The sequence below is a fragment of the Equus asinus genome, chromosome 26, assembly GCF_041296235.1.
Source record: "Equus asinus isolate D_3611 breed Donkey chromosome 26, EquAss-T2T_v2, whole genome shotgun sequence".
NCBI lineage: Eukaryota > Metazoa > Chordata > Mammalia > Perissodactyla > Equidae > Equus > Equus asinus.
In genome coordinates this window covers 39,696,934-39,719,587 of record NC_091815.1, presented here as the reverse complement: position 1 = coordinate 39,719,587, position 22,654 = coordinate 39,696,934, and the positions used below count along the sequence as shown (strand labels likewise).

At 57.5% G+C, this 22,654-nt stretch overlaps 1 protein-coding gene and 1 long non-coding RNA gene across 11 annotated transcripts; one reads left to right on the top strand and one right to left on the bottom strand.

The window, feature by feature from the left end:
* Positions 1 to 528: 528 nt before the first annotated feature.
* On the bottom strand, positions 529 to 18,326 carry ZNF444 (zinc finger protein 444). Of its 9 annotated transcripts, XM_070499577.1 has the most exons (5): positions 18,242 to 18,326; positions 17,871 to 18,007; positions 10,676 to 11,038; positions 2,666 to 2,750; positions 529 to 1,732 (listed from the first exon to the last, which is right to left on the bottom strand). In XM_070499577.1, the coding sequence occupies exons 1-5, from the start codon at positions 18,309 to 18,311 to the stop codon at positions 1,155 to 1,157; spliced, it is 1,233 nt and encodes a 410-aa protein (XP_070355678.1). In that variant the 5' UTR covers positions 18,312 to 18,326; the 3' UTR covers positions 529 to 1,154. The 9 variants fall into 9 exon arrangements, with proteins under 9 accessions (XP_070355678.1, XP_070355681.1, XP_070355677.1 ...); XM_070499580.1 differs by lacking the exon at positions 18,242 to 18,326 and having other exon boundaries at positions 17,945 to 18,079; XM_070499576.1 differs by lacking the exons at positions 17,871 to 18,007; positions 18,242 to 18,326 and adding an exon at positions 16,867 to 17,230.
* LOC106823981 (uncharacterized) lies at positions 17,184 to 21,597 on the top strand. 2 transcript variants are annotated; one of them, XR_011498734.1, is made up of 4 exons: positions 17,184 to 17,659; positions 19,587 to 19,776; positions 20,503 to 20,584; positions 20,972 to 21,597. It is a non-coding gene; the product is annotated as an uncharacterized lncRNA (long non-coding RNA). The 2 variants fall into 2 exon arrangements; XR_006520342.2 differs by lacking the exon at positions 17,184 to 17,659 and adding an exon at positions 18,673 to 19,189.
* Positions 21,598 to 22,654: the final 1,057 nt, after the last annotated feature.

Genomic DNA, 22,654 nt, shown 5'->3' with positions numbered 1-22,654 from the left:
AACCCCACCCCCAGCAGGAGACTGGATTCCTCTTGGCAAAATGGGCCACCCAAGAGACCTGCTGATATGGACATCTAGGGGTCCCCCATGAAATGGGGTGACCTACCCCAAGTAATACTCTTAGCAAGGGAGGTGGGCATCATCGTTCTTTACAGATGTGGAAACTGAGGCTCAGAGAGGAGTGTGACCTAAGACTATGTAGCCAGTTTGGCGCTGGGCTGGGTCCCTCCTCCTGTCTCTCTAAGATGCAAGTGGGGAGACTTGCTCCTGGGGCCACCAGGTGGGTCCACGAGGTGACGTGCGTGAGCACTTGCTGCGCTGTGCAGACGTGGGTGAAAACTCACGTCCTGTCGCCTAACGGGACTCCTCATCTCTAGGCTCAGCAGGGGACCATGCCCCAGGGCTGAGCCCAGACTCTCAAAGCCTCCCGCATACTCAGGGGGTCCGAGGTGGGACCCACAGAGCCCGCTTCGAGACGCGTTCAGCTTGTGGAGGGCGGCCGCCTAGGACAGAACCTGGGACTCTGGGTCAGCACACCTCATCAGTGACTTTATTACTCTGCAGATGCTGGTGAACTGTCATCTCTGATGCGCTTGCCATGAGCAGGCATCTCTGTCCATCTCATGCCTTCCTGGCTTGCAGGGAGGAAAGGGAGATGGAGGAGCCCACCGCCAGGCCCCCGACCGTCCTGTCAACCATCCCCCCCGTCCCCATCTGTCCCTCAGTCTGTCCTGAAGGGTCTCCTAGGGACAAGATCCGGTCCCCTTCCTCCAGCCTCCTCTTGATCAATGGGGCCGGGCCTGCTGCTACTGCCCTCGCTCCTCTTCTGAGCTCCTGGCCCGCCTTGTTCTCCACGTTGAGGGTAGGGAGTGAGTGGACAGGAAAGGAGGGAAGCGGGAGGGGAGGGGGAAAGGGAGGACACGGGGAGGCACCTTTTACAGCGTGGGAGAGGCTGGGAGGTCAGGCAGGATGACAGAGCTCACCTCACGTCTGAGTAGGACAGGGAGCTCTGGACAGGAAGAGTCAGTAGGGCACACAGAGCGTTAGGACTTGGGGAAGTCAGACGGGGAGGAGCGGATGGAGAGAGGCAGGCAAGGAGCCGCTGCTGGAGGAGGGCTGCGGGACGGGGCCTGGACCGCCAAGGGCGGCGGCGGCTACCCTAGCGGCCAAGGCGGGAAGGTCCCCCCGCCCTCGGGGCCCGTGGGAGCCGGCCCGCCAGCGCCGCCCGCCGCGCGGCCGTGGATGCGCTGGTGGCGCAGCACGTGCTCGCGGCGCCCGAAGCCCTTGCCGCACTGCCAGCAGGCGAACGGCCGCGCGCCCGAGTGCGTCTTGCGGTGGCGCACCAGGTGCTCGCGCCAGTAGAAGGTCTTGCCGCACTCGCAGCAGGCGTGCGGCTTCTCGCGCGCGGGCAGCGGGCGCAGGGCCGGCCCGGGGCCGCCAGGGTGCGTGCCGCGGTGGCGCCGCAGGTGCTCCTTGCGCCGGAAGGCCTTGCCGCACTCGGGGCAGGCGTGCGGCTTCTCGCCCGAGTGGCTCTGCCGGTGGCGCAGCAGGTGCGCCGGCTTCAGCGAGGCCTTGCCGCACTCGGGGCAGGACGCGGCGCCCGGGGCCGTCAGGAAGGCGGGCGGGCCGGGCGCGGGCGGCGCGGGCGGGGGGCTGCCCGGCTCCTGCTTGTAGGGACGCGCGGCCTGGGCGTCCCCCGTCGCCAGCTCCTCAGCCCCCGTGGCCGCATCTCCTGCCGGGCAAAGACGCAGAGTCAGGGTGGCCGGCGGCTCCGCGCAAAGCGGGGCGGCGGGGTGCCAGGGGTGCGATGGTTAGGAAGGGCAGTGCCGGGGCGGGCCTGGGGACAGTTAACGCCAGGAAACCATTGGGATGGGAAGAGGGTTGACCGTGGGCTTCTTCTTCGTCCCTGTGTCCCCGGTACAGCACAGTCCCTGGTGCACAGTAAGTGCCCAATAAATAGATGTAGGAGGGATGGCTGGTGGATGGGGGAGAGCGTATGGGGGAGGCCGGTAGATGGATGCGCAGGAGGGCAGACTGATGGGTGAGTGGGGGGGGGGGGGGGGGGTGGACACGTTGACTGTGTGATGTACCAGGGTGCAGGTACCTGAGTGGGTACCCAGGCAGACCAACGGGTGGGTGGGGGAGTGGGGATGGGTAAGCTGGCTGGAGAGCTGAACCATGTATCTCCTTTCCCCAGGTCTTCAAACTGCCCTATGGAACTACAGGGAGATAAGCAACCTTTGGTTTTGTTTCGCACTTGGACAGGCCTAATAAGAATAGCAACGGCTAACACCTGTTGCTCTCTGCCTGGGTGCCTGGCACGTGTGGAACGTGTCATCTCGGCCTCACAGCGCAGCGAGGGCAGGGCTAAGGCCATGACAATGGCGCATATCTCAAAGGGCTGCCGTGGGATTTCAGAGACCTGGCACACACCAGCGGCTGGGATGCTCACTGGGGGCTCGCTGTCCTGTCTGACCCCCACTCGCTGTGCCCTCCAGGGCAGGGGAATGTCTGAGCCATCTCCAGCCCTGGTGCCCAGCACAGGGCCTGACACACAGGAGGGATGCCAGGGTCGGTCACTGAACAAATGAAGGACGGGCAGGAGGGGGACCCCCCCTTGGGCAAGGAGAGGAGAGCGGTGCGGGAAAGGGGGTGAGCTGCTCACCTAAGGGAACCATCCCACTGTCTTCCTTTCCAGCGCTGACCCCAGAGCCTTCTGTTGCATCCCGAGGGGCCCTCATGGCTGGTCCCTGAAATGAGAGACACCACATTCCAAATTGAGACACCTGGGCGAGAGCCTCTATTTTTCCACCTCTGTCCCCACCACCTTCAGCCAGTCCAAGTGCTACCGCTTGCTCTGGGGGACACCAGCTGTCCTGCTGGAGGACGCTCAGCCACCCACGGCGAGGCCCACGGGGTGAGGAGCTAGGCCTCCTGCCCACCACCATGTGAGGGAGGTCCTCCAGCCCCAGGCCAGCCTTCAGGTGACCACAGCCCCGGCCAACATCTTCACTGCCAGATCCGCCCCAAATTCCTGACCCACAGAAACTGCATGAGATGATGTTTTACTGTTTTAATTAAGTCTGGGGTCATTTGTTATGCACAATAGATAACTGATATGCCTGCTTTAAATTTTACTTTAGTTTCTTACTGCCCCTTGCAAACTCCTTGACAAAATGCAGAGGAAAAACACATAAGCAACTTTTAACTCAGAAAAAATTTAAGTAGGTTCAGAGTGGAACTCTTCCCCCGCTCAAGCGGTGGACAGCTTCTGAGCAGGACGGCGCCAGCCAGGAATAACGAAGGCTAAAGTTTTCGGTTCCTTACACTATTGTCACTGTTCCTCAAGGCCACGTCCTCGAGGAAAAGATCAGAATTCTTCTGGAGCCGATGGAGGAGACCTGACTCATGAGTAACATGCATCTAAACCCTTTTCTCACATTTCACTTGTTTCAGATGCTTTTGGACTAAAGTAACCATCAGGGTGAAAATTAGCCATGCCTAAAATTCTGTCGGTTGGTGAGAGGACTCAGCAGGGAGCTTCCGGAGCATTCCATAAGAGTACAGTGCTTGGGATCTATAAATGCCCACTGTCTGGCAGGGGCAGGATGGACACTGCATGGTCACCTTTCCACCCGGGCAGTGAACTGATTCCTGATCACTCCTGCAGCTCAGGGCGCTGTGGTGTGTGCCACAGGCACTGTCCCCTGCTTGCTTCTGCTGCAGCCCACAAGGCCCAGCGTGCCCTGGCCCCTGCCACCCCCTCCAGCCCCACCTCTAGCTGGGTACCTGCCTGGAACAGTAATCAGCTTATGGTGTCCTGGGCATGCCAGGCTCTCTCCAACCTCCGCTCTCTTGCACACGCTATCCACTGTCCCTGGAACCCCCTCTCCCATTCCCTTCACCCTGTCTCCCTCTACGTCCTTCAGGAACTGACCGAGCCCTCATCTCTGCCACCCCTATCCTGGTACCCGTCCCACTGCACTTTTTAACAGCTTTATTGAGATGTGATTCACCTGCTACAGAATTCACACACCTGAAATACAATTCATCGGTTTTCAGTATATTCAGAGTTGTGCAACCATCACCACAGTCAATTTTAGAATATTTCATCCCTCCCAAATCTCGAGCCCCTCAGCAGTCACTCCCCTGGGAACCACCAATGTACCTTCTGTCTCTATGGATTTGCCCATTCCAGAAACCTCATATAAATGGGATCATGCAATACGTGGTCCTGACTGGGTTCTTTCACTTTTTCCCCCACAATGTTTCCGATGTTCATCCCAGCTGTAGTGTGTGTCAGCACTGCATTCTTTTTATGGCCGAGTAATATTCCCTTATATGAACATCACACATTTTGTTTATCCACTCCCCAACTTGGGGACGTGTGGGGTGTCTCCCCTTTTGGGCCATTCTGAACGCTGCCACCCTGCTGTCCTCAGACCGCACCACACACGAGCTTCGTGTGGACGTTGTTTTCGTCTCTCTAGGGTGGACACTCAGGAGTGAACTGTGGGCTCACATATCACCCTATTTAAGCTTCTGGGGAACTGCAGGCTGTTTTCCACCACAGCTGCGCCACTGTGCACTCCCACCACCGTGGAAGAGGTTCCCATTCCTGGTCCCTCTTACGGCAGATGCTGAGCGAATGAACGGATGGGGCACGAAAGGGCCAAACAGTCTGGCTTCGCTCAGATCCATCAGGAAAGGTTCCCTGAAGAGGAGGATCAGGATATGGGAGAGCCGAGGCGTGGGGAAGGGGTCTGGCATGAGGCCAACCAGGTCCCTGGGTGCCTCCCCCACAGACCTGCTGGTGGGACACCAAGCAAGTCACTTCCAATCTGGTGTAGTTCGGAGGGGGCTGGCGCACCCAGCCTCACCTGAGTCCCCACTCGGGCCGGTGGACACTAAGCAGGCAGCGTGAGAACTCCCCGACTCCCTGGCCCTCAGTGGCTCCCAGGACCCTGGGGGAGGCTGGCCAGGTGCAGGCGTGGCGGGAGCAGGATGCCTGCCCGGTGCCTGCCATCCCCAGCCTCAGCTGCACCTGGTCAGCATGCCTGGTCTTGGAGCCCAGGAAGTGGCACTGCCGGTGGTCCTCTGGCGATCCCAGGGCACACAAAAGCCTGAGAACCTTCACCCCCTGGGGGACCCTATGGGCACTCTGGTTCGGGATCACAGACACAGGACGCTGGACCCGGCACCACCCACAGGAAGATACGGAGCAGAGCAGCCATGGGGCTGGGAGCGGGCTGTGGGCTAGGCGGCTGAGGCTCAGGGATTAGAAGCAGCAATTTCGAGCCACAGTACATGGATTCTAATCCCTCTGCTGCCCCCCAACAAGCTGTGTGACCTTGGGCCAGTTGCTTGACTTCTCACCTCAGTATCTTCACCTGAGAAGTAGAAAGGATAACCGTACCCCATACTGACCCCTCAGGACCGTGTGGAGACTGGAGGAGATGCTGCATTTTGTGCAGTAAAGGGTCAGCCTTGCCCAAAGTGATGTTGGGCCCTTGCGTCCAGCTCCTGGGAGGGGGGGTAACCTTCATGCCTCTGTAATGTCCTGCCCAGTAAGAGTGTCTCTGCTCCCACAGGGGCCTGGGGCCATCCAGATGTGCCGCGCTGGGATTCACGGGGGCCCTTTCGGGCATGCGGTATCAGCTCGACCTCCAGAGGGACGGGAGATTAAGGTCAGCCACGGGCAGCCAGCTGTCTATGCAGCCAACCTCGATAAAAACCCTGCACGCCAGGCTCAGGAGCCTCCTCGGCAGCAGTGCTCAGCGCTGGCCGCACGCGTGCAGCTCTCAGTGAGTTCTCAGTCCTTCTCGTGAACTGCTGAACCCGAGGGGGCTCCTGGGGACCCCTGAACTTGCAGCTGGTGTCAACGTGAGGGTGGTCTGGGGGCTGGTACACAGCAGTGCCCATCCACGGCAGCTCAGGCCCACGGGCTCAAGTTGGAGCTTGGTCCTGGAGCCCACTCGCGTCTTCGACAAAGCCTGACCCCGTGCCTCTCAGCTGTCTGCTGGGTGCTGTGCGACAGCACACGGGGCCCACCCCTCAGCCGGGGCCGCGCTCCCGACGAGCAGCTGCACGGTTGCCTCAGAGAGCTGCGACAGGGGATGTCAGGGTCTAGCATCGCTCACATCTGCTTGAACGGATTAGTGAAGAGATGAAGGGAGAGGTGAGATTACGTGAGGTGAGGCTAGGAAAAGCCAAGCCGTCAGGGAGGCGCTGGAGGCCGGGGTGGAGGCCGCAAGGGCAGGGGGGCTGGCAGGCCCACCTTGCACAGGCCTCCCAGCCACATGAGGAGGTGGGACTGTTTTCTCTGTAGATTCGAGGTCTTTCTGACCCGACTCCTGCTGACCTCTCAGCCTCCTGGTCTCCAGCTGGAGCCACCACACTGCCTGTCACCTGCCCTGGATGACCGCAAGCCTCTGTGCCGCCACACGTCCGAGCCCCTGCCTTGTCCACCAACGTGGCTGTCACGTTCCCGAAGCCGGCTGCCTGGAGCCCCAGGACCCCCGAATTCCGATCCTAAGACACAGACTGGCCGGCCTTTCCCACTGTGCTGACCAGGCGGGCTCTCCCCACCTCGCTGCTCCTGCCCGCCCAGCAGCCATTCTTTGGGTGTCTTGGGCTGGCAGACGCCGCCCCCCACCCCGGGTTACTGTGGCGGGAACTGGGCGCCCGGTGACCACAGCCAGGGCGGTCCACCTCCCTGCGCCTCCTCCCTCACCTGCAGAACAGGCCAGGTGCTCCCTCGGCAGAGGTGAGGGAGGCGACCACGCCTGCGCTCGCCCCTTCAACCCTTCTCCTTTGGGGCAGGACAAGGGAGGCCTGGGGAGGGCTGTGCACCTTCTCCTTAATGAGCACCTACTCTGTGCCAGGCATGATCCTAAGCACCAGGGACACTTCACTGACAAGACAGACAGGGTCCCTGCCCACAAGAGTCCACGTTCTAGTCAGCGCTAGACAGATGGTGGAAAAGTAATAAATTCTACACGGCCGACTTGGCCAGGAAGGGATTCTCTCAGCCCTGGAAGCCAAGGCACTGAGAAGAGTCCTCAGAATCACGGAGACTCACACATTGATGCTGGGGTCGCCAAGAGGCACGGCCTCCTGGGAAAGCGGTTCAGCAGTTCCTCATGAATTAAATGCACCTGTCGTGGAAGCTGGCCACCCGCCTGCTGCTGGGCGCTCACCCTGGATAAATGAGAGCCACGCGCACACAGGCGCCTCTGCCCAGAGTCAGCAGCTGCGTTCACAGTCACGCGACGCTGGAGACCATGTGGGGCCTTCATGGGGGAGGGAGAAACAACTCACGCCACACCCAGGCCGCGGATTCTCTGGCAGTAAAAAGGAACCGACTACGGATGCACGAGGCCACACGGGTGACTCTCAAAAGCATCGTGCTGAGCGAAAGAGCTGGTCTCGAAGGCTGCACCTTGAGTCCATGGACCACATTCCACGGAGATGAGACTGTCGTGAGGGGAAACTGCGCAGGTCACCGGTGTGGGGTGACTATGAGGGGGTGACTGTGAAGGGGCGACTCGAGGGAGCGCTTTGCGGTGATGGCACAGTTCCCTATCCTGACTGTGGCGGTGGTCACAAGAATCTGTCATGTTAAAAACACAAAGATGGGGCCGCCCCATGGCCAAGTGGTTATGTTCATGTGCTCCACTTCGGCGGCCCAGGGTTTGGATAGTTCGGATCCTGGGTGCGGATATGGCACCGCTCATCAGGCCATGTTGAGGCGGCGTCCCACATGCCACAACCAGAGGCACTCACAACTAGAATATACAACCACGTACCGGGGGGTTTTGGGAAGAAGAAGAGAAGAGAAAAAAAGAAGATTGGCAACAGATGTTAGCTCAGGTGCCAATCTAAAAGAAAAACACAAAAAACACAAAGAGCTGTACATCCAGAAAAAAGGTTCAAAAAAATAGTGAAGCCAAGTCCCCTCCCACCCATGAGGACGAACTCAGAACCCAAGCGTAGGTCCTGGCACCACCGGCGTTTTTCAAAGCTCCCAGGTGTTCTCACACACAGTGGAGTCACGAACACTGCCTCACACCCATGCACGCGCATGCACTTGGCTGTCCTCGTCTCTCTCCTTCCTCGCCGTGTCAGGGACGGCTCGGCTGGGGACAGGTGAGGACCCAGAGACCCCTCATGGAAATGGCCTTTCGCAGAGGGCAGCTTCTGTGTACACCACCACCCTCTGAGCTCAGTGGCATGGCACTCGGGTTATTATTACTCCTTTCTACTTTTACTTAAAATAGTTTTATATCATTATCAGAAACACAAAAACAGTCTTATACAGAGAGGCCACGGGAAATTCAACAGTTACACAAAACAGTGTCTACTGACCCCCTGGAAGGTCCGAGCCCCAGGCCTGCTCTTACTAAACAGAGACACAAGCAAAGGTGACAGAGGTGATGAAGGCAGCCCAGCACGGGGCGAGAGCGTCTCCTGAGGTGGGCAGAGAACGCACAGGGACCAGCCGGCTCCACACCGAGCCTAATGCTGAGTCCCCACACCGCCTCCCGTTCGTCCCGTGTCCACCTGCCCTGTGGGAGACAGAACAGCTGCCTCCAAGATGTCCACGTCCTGATCCCCGAAACTTGTGACTGGGTGACCTCACAGGGTAAAGGCACGGGACTTTGCAGATGCGATAAATTAAGGATCCTGGCGTGGGGACACGACCCTAGATTACCCAGATGGGCCCGGCGTCATCACGAGGGTCCTTCGAAGCAAAAGACAGAAATAAAAGGATCAAAGTCTTAGGAGGGGACGTGATCACAGAAGCAGAGATCAGAGTGACATGCTTTCAAGACGGGGGAAGGGGCCACGAGCCAAGGGATGCAGATGCCTCTAGAAGCTGGAAAAGGCAGGGAATAGATCCTCCTCTGGAGCCTCCAGGAGGAGCCAGCCCTGCTGTGTTGACACCTTGGGTTCAGCCCAGGGAGACCCGTTTCGGACCCCTGACCTCCAGAACTCTAAGAGAATAAACCTGTGTTGTTCTCAAGGCACTGAGTTTGTGGTGACTTGTGACAAGAGCAAGAGGAAACTCAGAACCAACTCCGAGAAACACTGTCCCGGGGAGGTTCTGAGGAGCGGGGTGTGGGAAGAGGTGGCCGTGAGGGGAGGAAATCGAGGGCGAGCCACGTCCCAGCAAGTGAGAGAGGGGCGTGTTTTAGGGGAGATGGGGTGGGAGGTGGGCAAGCTAGGCGAGAAGAGAGACAGACGAGCCCCCTGGACTGGGCAGTGTGGATGCCGCCAGTCACCTCCACAGTAAGTGTCCCATCGGAGGAAGGGCGGGTGCCCCGCTGGAGGGGACTGAGGGTCTGCTCTCTGCCTCACGGGACCCTGCCTCCTCCACGGCTACGCTCCAGCACCTGGCAGGTGATCACAGGCATTCGTGGTGAATATGTTGCCATTCTTTCTGACTCCTGACCCCCATTGTCTGCCTGCCTCTGACCTCATGTCACTTACACCCCCCCCCCTTGTTCACTAGCCTCTCCAGCCACCCCGGGGCCTTTGCACTGGCTGCTTCTGTGGCGGGTCACTCTTCTCCCAGGTCTCTGCATGGCTAGCCGCTGCTCATTACTCAGCCACGTGAGGCTACTGAGCACTCAAAACGTGACAAGTGCCGCGGGTGGAAATGGTCACCCCTTGGATATACTGAGTTCAATAAGGCCAGGTATTAAAATTAAACCACCTGTTTCTTTTTACCTTTTCTCACTACTTGAACGTTTAGGATTACAGATGCGGCTCACGGTGTATTTCTCGTGGACAGTGCTGCTCTAAACAGGGGTCAGCAGGCTATTGCCGGAAAGGGCCAGAAACTAAAGGTTTTCGGCTCTGCGGGCCACGTGGTCTGCATCTGACTGCTCAGCTCTGCCCTGTGGCGAGAGTGGCCACAGGTGATGCATAAATGAGTGGACATGGCCGTGCACCCTGTGAGCTCTGTCAGCTCCACAGAAACGGGGCGGGCTGGGCTCGGCTCACAGGCCACAGTCGGCTGATCCCTGGTGTAAAGAATGTAACCTCACCTAAGAGAGGCCGGCCCTCGACTCCGGGCTGTGACCCCGCAGCCTTTGGCATGTCCTGCCTGACAGAAGCATCTGTGTCTGACTGTGACAAACCACAATCCGAGCACGGCAGCTTCCAGTGAATCTTGAGTCCTTCGACTGAACTGTCAAACCTGAGGGAGGTCTGGGGGACCCCAAACCTGCAACGAGTGTCAGAAAGGAGGGCGTCCCGTGTACTGTCCTGCTGTGCGGCTCTCCCTCTGCCCTAAAGCACCCCACTCTCGATCACGGCTTCTTCTCAGGGGACCGTGGTCCCAGTTTCATCTGTCTGCTTACATGTGGGGCATCATTCCCACGAGCTCAGGGCCAGCGACCCTCTGGAGAGCAGGTGTAAGGCAGGCCCGTCTCCAATGGCTTGGAGGGATCACACACAGGGACCAGGCAGAGGGAATCACATGCAGGGACCACGCAGAGGGATCACACACAGGGACCACGCGGGGAATGACACACAGGGCCCACGCAGAGGAATCACACACACAGACCACGCGGGGAATCACACACAGGGACGAGGCGGAGGGATCACACACAGGGACCATGTGCAGGGAAGGCGTGCGTGTGGGCCCCTCCCCCGGCCCCAGGCTCACCCAGAGCTCCTCCAGCAGGGCCACGGCCTCCTCGCCGCTCTGGGGCCCCCGGCTGCACACCCAGGCCTGGATGTCGGCAGGGAAGGCGCTCAGGAACTGCTCCAGCACCAGCAGCTCCAGCATCTGCTCCTTGGTGTGCACCTCGGGCCGCAGCCAGTCCCGGCAGAGCGCACGCAGCAGGCCGAGCGCCTCGCGGGGGCCCGGCGCGTCGCCCAGGTGGAAGCGGCGAAAGCGGTGCCATGGCGAGTCCAGGGCCAGGCCCTCGGCCCGGCGCTCCTGCTTCACGGGCAGGGGTGCCGGGGCCTGCTGCGGGGGGCACGGGACCTCCATGGGGGCCTGCGAGCCCTGGTGGGACAGCAGCACCTGGGGGGAGGGAAGTTGAGCATGGTGAGAGCGTGGCTCTGTCCTTCCGGGACCCACCCCTCCCACCGGGAAGGGATGCAAGCAGGGACTCGGGGTCTGGAACCAGAGAGCAGCGACCCCACTTAGGAGCAGAGTGACCTGGAGTAGGTGATGTTCTCACTCAGTGCCTCAGCACCCCACCTCTAAGAGGAAGCGCTCGGCCGCCTTGTGTTGGGGGGAGGGCTGCTGAGACGGCGCCTGTGAGGTGCTGCACTGGGTGCCCGCATACAACAGGCGTCAAAGCGAGAGGATTCTGAGCCCCTGCTGGGACGGACCAGGTCTGAATCCTGCCTCTGTCCCTCCCTGGGGGGGAACCCTGGGCACCGCTGTACCTCAGTCTCCTCCCACGGCTTCGCTGTGAGATTAAACAGGAGAACACACACACGGGTTTTAGAACAGGGCCTGGCCCGCGGCAAGTGCTCACAAGATGTCGGCTGTCAGCAGCAGCATCGTTATCACAACCGCTCTGCGCCGTCTGCGCACCAGACGCTGCGTCCCCCACAGACACTCTCAAAAGCCACCCCCCGGTCTTCCTTGCTAACGGCTGTGGACTGAACTGCATCCCTCAAATTCACACACTGAAGCTCTAACCCCAGCGGGACTGGATTTGGAAACGGGGCTGTCAGGAGGTGACTGAGACTAAATGAGGTCATAAGGTTGGATCCAAATCTGTCAGGACTGGTGGCCTTACAAGAAGAGGAAGCACTGTCTTTGCCATGTGAGCACACAGCGAGAAGGCAGCGGTCTGCAAGCCAAGAAGAGGTCTCTCCACAAACCGACCCTGCCGGCACCTTCATCTTGGACTTCCACCTCCGGAACGGTGGCAAACTGTGCGTTGCTGAGCCGCCCAGGCTGTGGCGGCTCAAGTCGACTGAGACTCTAAAGGGCCCCAGTCACATCTGGGCAGTGTGGCCATGTCCCCATGTCCTTTCTCCATTCTCCTTTTTGTAGTACCCCCGCCCTGGGGAAAGCTGGTGTCCCCCACTTCCTCTTCCACCTCCCTGAAGGAGGGAACACAGATGTGGCAGTGGCTTCAGTTATGACCCTGACACAAGAGCCCAGAATAGTGGTTCTCAACCAGGAAGCTGTGGAAAAGTCTGGGGACATCTTTGATTGTTGGATGGGGCGGGGGGAGCAGGGCTGCTGTCATCCAGTGGGTGGAGGCCAGGGACACTGCTAAAGGTCCCACAGGGCACAGAACGGCCCCACGGCAAAGAATGACCCAGACCCAAATAAACCCTGGTTTAGAACCACCATCTGGGGTGGTCTGGGGACCCCCAAGATCCTTCTGGGGTGTACCACGAGGTCAGTACTGTCTTCCTCATACACGAAGACATGACTTCCTCTTCTCTCATGCTTGCCTGGCCGTACAGTGGGGTCCCCTGGAGGCCACCTGGCCCCAGGCTGAACGCAGAAGCAGATATGAGAACCGAGCAGTCTTCTTTCAAGTCAGACATTAAAGAGGTGTGCAGAAACAAGATGCACAATTTTCCATTTTGGAAAACATGGTTATTTCTCAGATTAAAAAAAATGTTATTTACATTAACATATGAAGAGCTGATTGCTGCTAATTCTAAATGCATTAGTACTTTGAAATTTTCTTGGCTTTAGTTTCTAGCAATAATATATATGCATGGCTAGAAGGCCCGTACATAAAAGTGGTTTGGGGCCTTCAACGGGTTTTTAGCAATATAAAGTGCTCTGGGTGCACACCTTTGAGAACCCCTGGCCTGCAGCCTGTCTTCTCAGTGAGGTTTCACTGACGCCTGGCCAAGCTGTCTGCTCTGCACCGTCCACGGCTGCTTCTGACCTCCAACGGCAGACACGGGACAGCCTGCGAGGCTGCGCCCACGGCCAGGGATCTCTACTCTCTGATTCTTTCCAGAAAACATTTGCTGACCCCTGACCTAAAGGACAGTGGAAGACCAAGACAGGAGGGACCCAGGAGGACCCCGTGGGGCACAGCACTGATGCATCCTAGAAGGCCTCTGGACCGTCACGTGAGCAAACAGTAAGCTCTTCCATCTTATCTGAGCCACTGGATCCTGGGGTCTCTGTTACAGCAGCTCGGCCTGGTCGTAACCACCAAGGGTGGCTCCCGGGCCACTGGGGGATGGACGCGCTCAGCCTGCCCAACCAGACTGAGAGGAGTCCGCGTCTGGATGACGTTTCTCCGAACACGAGAGACGCTACCCCGGCGCCTCCGCCTGGGCTCTTCCCTGCGGGTGGAGATGATGGCCTGACGCCCCAGCCACACTGTGATGGCGAGAGGAAAACGGAAGAGACACACACTCGGGCTCTGCCCGCAACGTTGGCTGAACTCGTCTCAGGAAACTCGAACTCCCTGCTTCTTGTCACAGAAAAGCCAAGAAGCCCAGTCAGCTGGGCTGCTGTCACTTGCAGCCAAGAGCACCTCGAACGGACAGTGCCACACCGACTCTGTCACCTTGACAGCCACCCGTGAAGGTGTAATGATGACATGGGGAATAGTTCACTGGGCACTGTGCGTGGCCCAAGCGAGCGCCCTGCAGACAGCAGTGTCTTCCGGGTAGGCCTGCAGGTAGGGCCAACCCAGTTCCACGGCAGGCTGAGTGGCAGAGCTGACCCGGTCTCTTGGATGGCCTGAGTGCACAGCCCGGCTCCTGATCACCATGCGCCCTTAACCACACACATCATCTCGCTCCTGGGACAGCTGCCACAAGCCCCCGCAGCGTCCCCCTGCCCCCATGTCTGCCACCCTAGAATCAGATCACCCCCAGCAATCAGAGCGACTTTTTTCTCAGTGTAAATCACATTATGTCACTTCCCTTTCTAAGTCCTCCGCCTGCTTCCCGTGAGACTCAAAACAAAAACCCAGGCCCCTCACTCCAGCCAGGTCCGCACCTGCCTACCTCTCGACTCTCACCCTTCTCTCCTGGGCTCCCGTATTCCAACCACACTGGCTCCTGTTGATCCTCTCAGACGTAGGGCTCGTCCTACCGCAGGGCCTTTATACCTGCCACTCTCTCCCTCCCCGTCTTCACTCAGCTGGCCCCTTCTCATCATTGACGCCCGGATGCAATTCTTACCTCCTGGGAGAGCCTCCCCAAATCATCCAAGTAACGCAGGATCCACACACCAGTGCCTGCAGCTGCTATCACGGCACTCGTTAATCTTCTTTTAACATTTAACGAGATCTGGCATTACCGCATTTCTGTGCCTCTTCCCTCACAAGACCTGAAGCCTCACAAGAGCAAGAGACCACATACAGAGCTGAGCACGCTGGGGGGCACGCAAAGGAAACTGACAGGACGATCAGTCCTATGAGATCAGATGTTACTGCCCCCATTTTGCAGATGGAGAAGGAGAAGGTGAAGGCGTCTTGCCCAGTCACCCGGCAGAGTGGCAGAGCCTGAATTCACACCTGCGCCTGCCTGGCTCCGGAGCCAGTCTGCAGCACCACCTCCACCCTCCCATCCCTCCATCTAAGGACCCAGTAGCCTGGGAGCGACAAGGAAGGCTTCCCAGAAGACTGGGGCCACAGTCGAGTCTCGAAAGATGCACAGAACCAAACTCTGCCATGAGAAAAATCCCTCTGGGACAGGAGTGGAATCGGAGGGACCATGGCTCCGGGCATCAAGCTGAAGGGCCTGCAGTGTCAGGGAGGACCACAGGTACCCGTCTTCCCGGCTGTCCACAGTGAGCCCCTCGGGGCAGGTCCGGTAGCGTTCATCTCTGGGTCCTGGGGTCACCTAGCCCAGGGTCTGCCCCTGAGAAAGCACACAGTGAGTGATAGTAAGGTCATCGCACTGTGTAAACCAGTGCTCTCATCCAGTGAGGGTCCAGTGCCTCCTGTGGCTGCCAGTGTCCTGTGCTACCTCCTCGGAAGCACCTGTAACACTCCTCCCCCTGTCTGTGTCCGTCTGTCCGTGTCCATGCAGCATCGTCCTGCCAATCAGGCACCCTGGGGGGCCTCAGGAAACAGCCACTGAGTGACATCTGTCTGACATGACCCCACCCAATGCTCCCAATGGCCCTGTGATTTGGGGAGATGGGTCCCCCTGAAGAGAAGGAGAAACGGACACTCAGAGTGACAGAGGCGGGATTTGAACCCAGAACTTTCCTCACTCCAGAGCCCATGCTGATTCCACCCAGCACCCACGCGTGTGTGCTGGATTAATTAAATGGTTAAGAGATGGGCTCTGGAGCTTGGCTGCCTGGCTTCAACTTTCAGCTCTGCTATTTATCTGCCATGTGACCTTGGACGCGTGACTTGCCCTCTCTGAGCTGAATTTCTACACCAGAAATACAGAACTAGTAATAATAGCTCCTTCCCTACAAGGGGTTGCTGGGAGCATGAATCAGAAGTGGCCTGGCACGGAGTAAGCGCTCAAGGGAGGCCCGCCTGTCTATTCCAAGGTTTCCTAACCTGGCACTAGTGATATCTCAGACTGGATAATTCTACGTCGTGGCTGCCGTCCTATGCAATGGAAGATATGTAGCAGCATCCTTGGCCTTTTTTCATCCGATGCCAGTAGCATCTCCCCAACTGTGACAACCAAAAATGTCTCCAGATAATGCCACAGGTCCCCCGGGGGGCAAAATCGCCCCTGCTTGAGAGCCACTGGTCCACGGGACAAATATTTACTCAGCACACAAGGGCTCTGGAGCAAATCCCAGCTCTGCCACCTACCAGTTATTTGTCCTTGGACAAGGTACAACAGCACCTTTTACACACTTAATCTCCATTCCTGGGCAGTCAAATGGGGGAGAAAATCATGCGAAGCCGAGTCGTCGTAAGAATTCAAGATAGAAGGAAAACAAAGATGCTGAGGGCACTTAGCAAGCCCTCAACCAGGGTTAGCGTTTAAACCTTTGTTACTTTGTGAGGTTCTCAGGAAACCGCTATTAACAAAACAAACACACGCACTGAAACCTAACCACGAATTGGAACAGGCGTTAAAACAGGAAAGAAAGGAGGGTATTCGAGGCTGACTGGGGTAGAGGTGGGGAGGGGGGCGGCTTCAGACAAGGATCACAGCAGACACAGCCTCAAAGCACTGTACGCCCATTAACGAGTTTAATCCCTTGCAACAAACTAATGAGGTGGGTACTCTCCATCAAAAGGAAAAAAGAAAACAAGGCAATTAATCTTATCCTCAGGAATCTCACAACTCCGTAAAAGTGCGGCCGTACTCGTAAAAACGGCGCACAGGATGAACTACCTGCACCCCATATACGTCATGACGAGGACATTCCCCCAAAATCCCTTCCCGCAAGCAAACCTTTCCGACGGGGTCAGTCCGGGCGCCCCCAGACTCCTCGCAGGGCCCAGCCCCTCCCCCTGCTGGAATCCCCTCCCCCTTCCCCTCCCCGGGACCTCCCTCACTCCCCTCCCTCAGTTTCCAACTCGCTTTCACCTTCCCCACCTGGAGGATCCACAGCCCCCTCCCCCTCCCCCCCTCCCCCTCCCGTTCGCTCTACCATCCCCCTCCCCGCCCTCCCCCTTCACCCCGGCCCCCTTCTCATCCCCTCCCCCCAACTCTTCCATCCCTCCCTCCTCTGGCCTCCAGTACCCCCTCCCCAAGGCTCGTCCAATCGCCCCCCTCCAATTCCCCCTCCTATCCCCCCCTTGCTCACCTCACTCACCCAGGCGAGGCCCCCCAAGCCCCTCACCTCCTCGCACATGCGCACAAAGCTCACCGGGACTCCATGCCCCGGCAGGCTTTGCGCCAAACTCATCCGTCCCCCTCCCCCCAACACTGAGAGACAGAGTCGCCTGCACTGGCCAACAAAGCTCCCCAGCACACCCCTCCGGCTTCAAACAGAACTACATTTCCCGGGAAGCATCGCGGCAAAGGCGGCTTCCCATTGGCCTTGCCGTGGCGACCCACACACGCCTGTCTCCAAGTGGCTCTGCCAGCGCCAGAACTACATTTCCCAAGATGCATCGAGCGCCGCCGCGGTCTATTGGCCCTCGTAAACATGGCCTCTCTGGGCGCCCGGTTTTGAACTACATTTCCCAGAATGCATGAGGGGGGCTTCCGATTGGCCCGCGCGCGGGCTCCGAGCATGCGCAGACTGCTGACAGGGAGGCGGTGGGCCTAGGCCGGGAGAAGGAGGAGCCAGCGCGGCGTCGCCGTGGAGACCGGAGGAGGCTGGGCGCTGGCGGCGCTGGGGAAATGGGGCCTCCGGACCCGCAGGAGCGGCGGCGGGCGGGCGAGGAGGAGGGGCGGGCCAGGGGTGTCCGCCAATCAGGGTAGCGTGGTGCGTCTCCTGGACCCCGGGTCGCGTTGCACCGCCTTCCGAACCCAACGAGAACTTAGGGTCCCAGGTTGGGGCGGGATCCGGACGAGAGCGGGCCGCCGGGTCCGAGGGGAGCGCGGCCGGGGTCCCCTGCTCTGCCTGTGTGAAGGTGGCACACGGTATCTGGCTTCAGTTTCCCCATCTCAGAAACGGGATGAAGGAGGAGAGGGAAGAAACCGGAGAGATGGTTGATGCTCCGTATCCAGACGGTTCCAGCCCAGTGGCGGCCCACACACGCCCCGTGGACCCAGGGTGGTCCTCGCCCCGTCCTCGGCGGCTTCCTCCTCCGCAGTCGGGGTGAGAATGAGGCCGCCCCCGCCGCGACGGTGTGAAGACGAAGCGTGACCGTGGCCGGCGCAGAAGCCATTAAAAGGGCGATAACTCCCCCGGGTCTGGGTTTCACAAGCGGTTAGTGGCTGAGTCAGAACTTCCTGCCCCCGACCCGGGGAAAGCCGCCCTCCTTGTTGTGGCCTGACCTGCCCTGGCCCACCTCTCCGCCCCCGCTCACCTCCTCCCTGATGGGTTCCGGCCACAGCGGCCTCCTTTCTGCCCCAAGAACGCGCCGATCTGGTTCCCACTCACCTCCGATGGCCCCCTTGACGTTTCCACTTGGGTTTTCCACCAGGCATCTCAAACCTAAGGGGGCTGGAGAGAATTTTATGCCTCCCTCTGGCCAGCAAAGAAACTTGCTTCTCCCCAATACTCTGCCCTCTTAGAAAATGAATCTGTCAATCACCCAAATGTCCAGCCCAGCGTGCAAGGGTCGCCCTCGATTTAACTTTTCCATCACCCCCTCCACATCCACTGACAGCAGGTCCTGTGGGCTCTGCCTTAGAAATAGTGTTTGTCCACGGCTCTTGCCTCCACTGCTGTCACTACCTCCTGCTTGGCCAGGTGCCTGTGGTAGGGGACAAGGTTCTCCAATGCCACTTTCTCTCATGAGCAGCATGCTTCACCACAGGGGCCTGAAGCTCCTCTAACCCGGTTCTCAAAGTCAGCTCCCCAGACCAGCTGCAGAGCATCACCTGGGGGCCGTTAGAAATGCAAATTCCTGGCTCCCCGCCTCAGATCCACGGAATCAGAAACTCGGGGGAGGGACCCAGCACTTTGTTGTTACAAGCCCTCCAGGGGATTCTGCTGCACTCACGGCCTTCAAGCATCCACCCGACCCCTTAAACTCTTAAACGAAGAGTAACCACTTCACAGGGTTCTGGCCGGGATTCTTGAGTGAATGCCTGCAAAGTGCTTAGAACACTGTCTGGTGGAGTAAAGAATGGATAAACAATAGTTGTTTTTTACTTTACCTACAGTTGAGTAACTCGTAAAAGCAAGCCCCAGCCAGATGCAAACTTGAACCCCTCCCCCCCACCATGTGATGGAAGCAGCTATTTCACCACAGAATGTTGTCTTCTCATCACACGTCCAATTCACGTGTACTGGGCACCAATTGTATGACAGGTGCTGGGCAGGCTCGGAGGATACAGGACAGACAGGGCCAACGGAATCCGTGTCCATCCCGAGTTTAGGTCACCACACAGCTGGTGTGTCAGGATTCAGAAGGCCCCCCCAACGCCCCCCAGCCTCGAGACCCTGGGCAAACCAGTTAGTGTCGTCGTCTGAACTGGAGATGATAGAGTGCTCACAGAGTCACTCGGGAATAATGAGGATCCACACAGGGCCTGTGCTTGGTGGGCTAAGTCAATCGTGTCGCTCTCCTTGCCCATGACTGGCTGAGGCTCAGGTCTGGGCGCCATCCTGGCCAGTGCATTGTGAAGGCAGATTTGCGAGGCACCGCTAGGAGGGGGTTTCCCAACTCTAAAACAGGAGGTAAGCAGCCAGTTGTCCTGTCTGTGGGTGACACTTTAAACTGTAGCAGCCACCTGGGTGCCATGAGGGGTGATAGTCAGACACTCCACTCAGGGTGGGAGGGAGGAGAGATGGAGGAAGCTGGTCCTTGGTGGCGTGGTGGAGCTGCTGAGTTAACCGCCCCTCGCTGGAGCTCCCCTACCTCCAGGCTTCTCTCTACGTGAAATAAGAAGTCCCCTCAAGCCTTTTCAAGTCAAGTCGGTCTGTTCTCGAAATCAAAAGTGGCAAAAGTCACACAGCTATCCAGGGCCAGTTTCCTGGGGCTGCAACCTGTGTAGTTGCACAGGGGCCCGTGCTCAGTTTAATGCTCTCCTGGGGCCATCTCAAAGTTCTTAATGCTTTTTTTTTTTTTTAACAGGGGGCTCTGCATTTTCATTCTGCACTGGACCCTACAAATGAAGTAGCTGTTCACGTACACATCACTTTGATCATTTGTGCAGTGTCCACACACCACCGCTTTTTCTCCAGCATTGAAGTGTACCATAAATAATTAGGAATGGAACGAAGAACTGACTCCCTGGAACGTCCTGCCTACGCTTCTCCGCCTGGTAACATAGTACATCCCTCAGTGATCAGTTCAGAGGCGGCCTCCTCCAGGAAGCCTTCCCAGACTATCCCCACCCCAATCAACCTGGATGAGGCGCCTCATCTGGGCGTCCACAGTCCCCCTCCTCTCTCCATCTCATGCTGGGACTATTTTTTTTGTGACTGCCCAGCCCACCTTCTGGTGAACAACTCAATAACAGAGACCCAGTTGTTGCCAGCTCCCAGCTTGGAGCCTGCCTGTGAATGAGTAAATAAGGATTGAAGGAAAGTGGTTCTTACCCTATTTCCCAGGCCTGAGGGCGAGAATTCCTTTGGCAGTAAATTTAGCCCATACCCTACCAAAGCTTCAGCTCCTTTGTAGCACCACTATAATTATTACTCAAAATAATAATTAACGTTGTCTCTTTGCATGGTGCTCTAAAGCAGGGAGCTCCTCCAGGGCGGGGAGGGGGGTTTGGCTCATCTCTGGGTCTCCAGCCCCTGGCACCTGGAGGCTGAGGTGAAGTTCATTGGATAGATGGATGATGGATGAGCAGGTGAACACAGGAGGGGAGGAGTCCTGGGTGAGCAGGTGGCTGTCTGTCAGTCTGCACCCCACAGGGAGGGCTCCTGGGGGGCTGGATCCGAGCGTGAGTCATCTTCACCAGGCCTCAGGAAACACTCAAGAATGAATAATTATGAATGAATTGCTTAATGATGGGCTGCCACTGCCCATTATGTTATTTCAGCCTCGTGCTTCAGCCCGTGGGACGGCAGAGCAGATCAAAGCATCGGTCCATTTTACGGTCGGGACCAGTGAGGCTCAGCGAGGTAAGTGATCTTTCCCCACGTGACACAGCAAGAGAGAGGCAGGGGTGGGGCTAGACTGAGGTTTTACGACCAACGGTGGGTGTGGTGAGCCTTGTCTCAAGGAGGACGTTCTGGGGCCCTAACCCAGCCCGGCCGCAGGTGCTCCGCCGGCCGGATGCCCTCTTCCTGGCCGCGCAGTGAGCAGAGCGCGCAGGAGGGAGCCGAACAGATTCACTTAGCGCTCTGGAGGCTCGAGTCCAAGATCAGGGTGTCAGCAGGGCTGGCTTCTCACGAGGATTAGTTTGGGGATGACAAATTTTAGAGAAGAGATAAATTCGTAGATATGGAATCCACATACAATGAGAATTGACTATTTTTTAAAAATCACTTTTTGTTTCATTCGTCAAGCGAGAATCCCAGCCAAACCTGCAAATAACGTTCCTGCATAAACATGAAATACAGGTCGCTGTGTTGAGCGGCGTTTTCCCAGCGCCACTTCTTCTGGGATCCTGAGGACCTGGTGGGCCGTCGGGGGTCCTTCCAGAGGCCCGCAGAGGGCACGGGCTCCCTCCGCCACGTGGTGCGGGCTCGGGAGGGAGGGCGGGCTGAGCGCAGGGCGGGGCCCCATCAGAGGTGGAACCAGCACCGCAGCGTCTCTGTGCGGTACCGTCAGGAAAACCCACGTGAGAGAAATAAACGTCTGTTTCAAAATAAACTGCAGCAGCAAGAAGAGAAGCGTTCCTCGAAACCTCACTACCGCTTGGAATTCGTGCTGAACTTTTTATAGCTCTGAGAACAATCCGATGCCCCAAGAGAAAAGCATACTAGGTTTTACAGTTTGTTTGTTTACACCACGGAAACCGCTCAAGACCTCTCGTTAATTTCCTCATGACGTTTTGTAATTGCCAAAGCAGGTTGCTTGAAGTGAACCGAAGCCTAAAGGGTTATAATATGTTTTTCTTATTCAATAATAAGGATCGAAATATATTTTGTAATTAAATCTATTAAAAGCTTATTAAATTTGCTTTACAGTTAAGGAAGTCTTTGGGTTTTTGTTTGTGTTTGTTTTTGTTTTTGTTTGAGGAAGACTGGCCCTGAGCTAACATCCGTGCCCATCTTCCTCTACTTTATATGTGGGACTCTGCCACAGAGTGGCTTGACAAGCAGTCCATAGGTCTGCACCCAGGATCCGAACTGGTGAACCCTGGGCCACCAAAGCAGAGCTGGTGAACTTAACCGCTGCACTGCCGGGCTGGCCCCACGGGTTTTTAGTTATTTTTTTGGGGTCAGTTTTTTCTCCTTGGATGTCAAGAGTTTGAGAGAACAGGAAGTGCAATGTATAGCCAATTCAGTCTCATGTGGGGATTTTTATTCTTTAGCCGATGTAGTCAGAAAAGCGCTTTAATAAGACAAATATTTTGTTCTTTTTTTTGAAAAAGAAGACTGGCCCTGAGCTAACATCCGTGCCCATCTTCCTCTACTTTATGGGTGGGATGCCTGCCTGGGCCTGGCTTAACCAGCAGTGCGTACGTAGGTCCCCACCCAGAATCCAAACTGGCGAACCCTGGGCCTCCGAAGCGGAATGTGCAAACTTAACCGCTGCGCCGCTGGGCTGGGCCCCAAATATTTCATTCTTAAAGAAGAAATGCATATATTTATGCTTTCATATTCCCTTTGGAAAGGGAGTTGCTGTGGCCTGAATATTTGCATCCCCCTCCCCTCGCCCCCAAATTCACGTTGAAATCCTGATATCTGTGACGGTGATAGGAGCTGGGGCCTCTGGGTGATCATTAGGGCGGAGCCCGCATGAGTGAGATTAGTGCCTTTGTGAAAGAGACCCCAGAGAGCTTGCTGGCCCCTTCCACCGTGTGAGGACACAGCCAGGAAGTGCAGGCTGTGAACCAGGAAGGGGGCCCTTCCCAGAAGGCGACTACACTGGCACCTTGTTCTTGGACTTTCCAGCTTCCAGAACTGTGAGCAATAAATTTCTGTTGTTTATAAGCCATCCAGTCTGTGGTGTTCTGTTACAGCCGCCCGAACAGACTAAGACAAGAGTGATCCATTGCGTGTGTGTGTGTGTATCCATATCTC

What these genes read in the sequence shown, in the direction of transcription:
- ZNF444 (XM_070499576.1), bottom strand. Translation starts at nt 17,130, where the DNA reads ATGCTCGGAGCCCGCGCGCGGGCCAATCGGAAGCCCCCCTCATGCATT. An exon ending in TTCTGTTTGAAGCCGGAGGG is followed by an intron (nt 11,039 to 16,866) that starts GTGTGCTGGGGA and finishes CCCTCCCCCCAG; the next exon opens with GTGCTGCTGTCCCACCAGGG. An exon ending in CCCTGCTGGAGGAGCTCTGG is followed by an intron (nt 2,751 to 10,675) that starts GTGAGCCTGGGG and finishes CTCTCATTTCAG; the next exon opens with GGACCAGCCATGAGGGCCCC.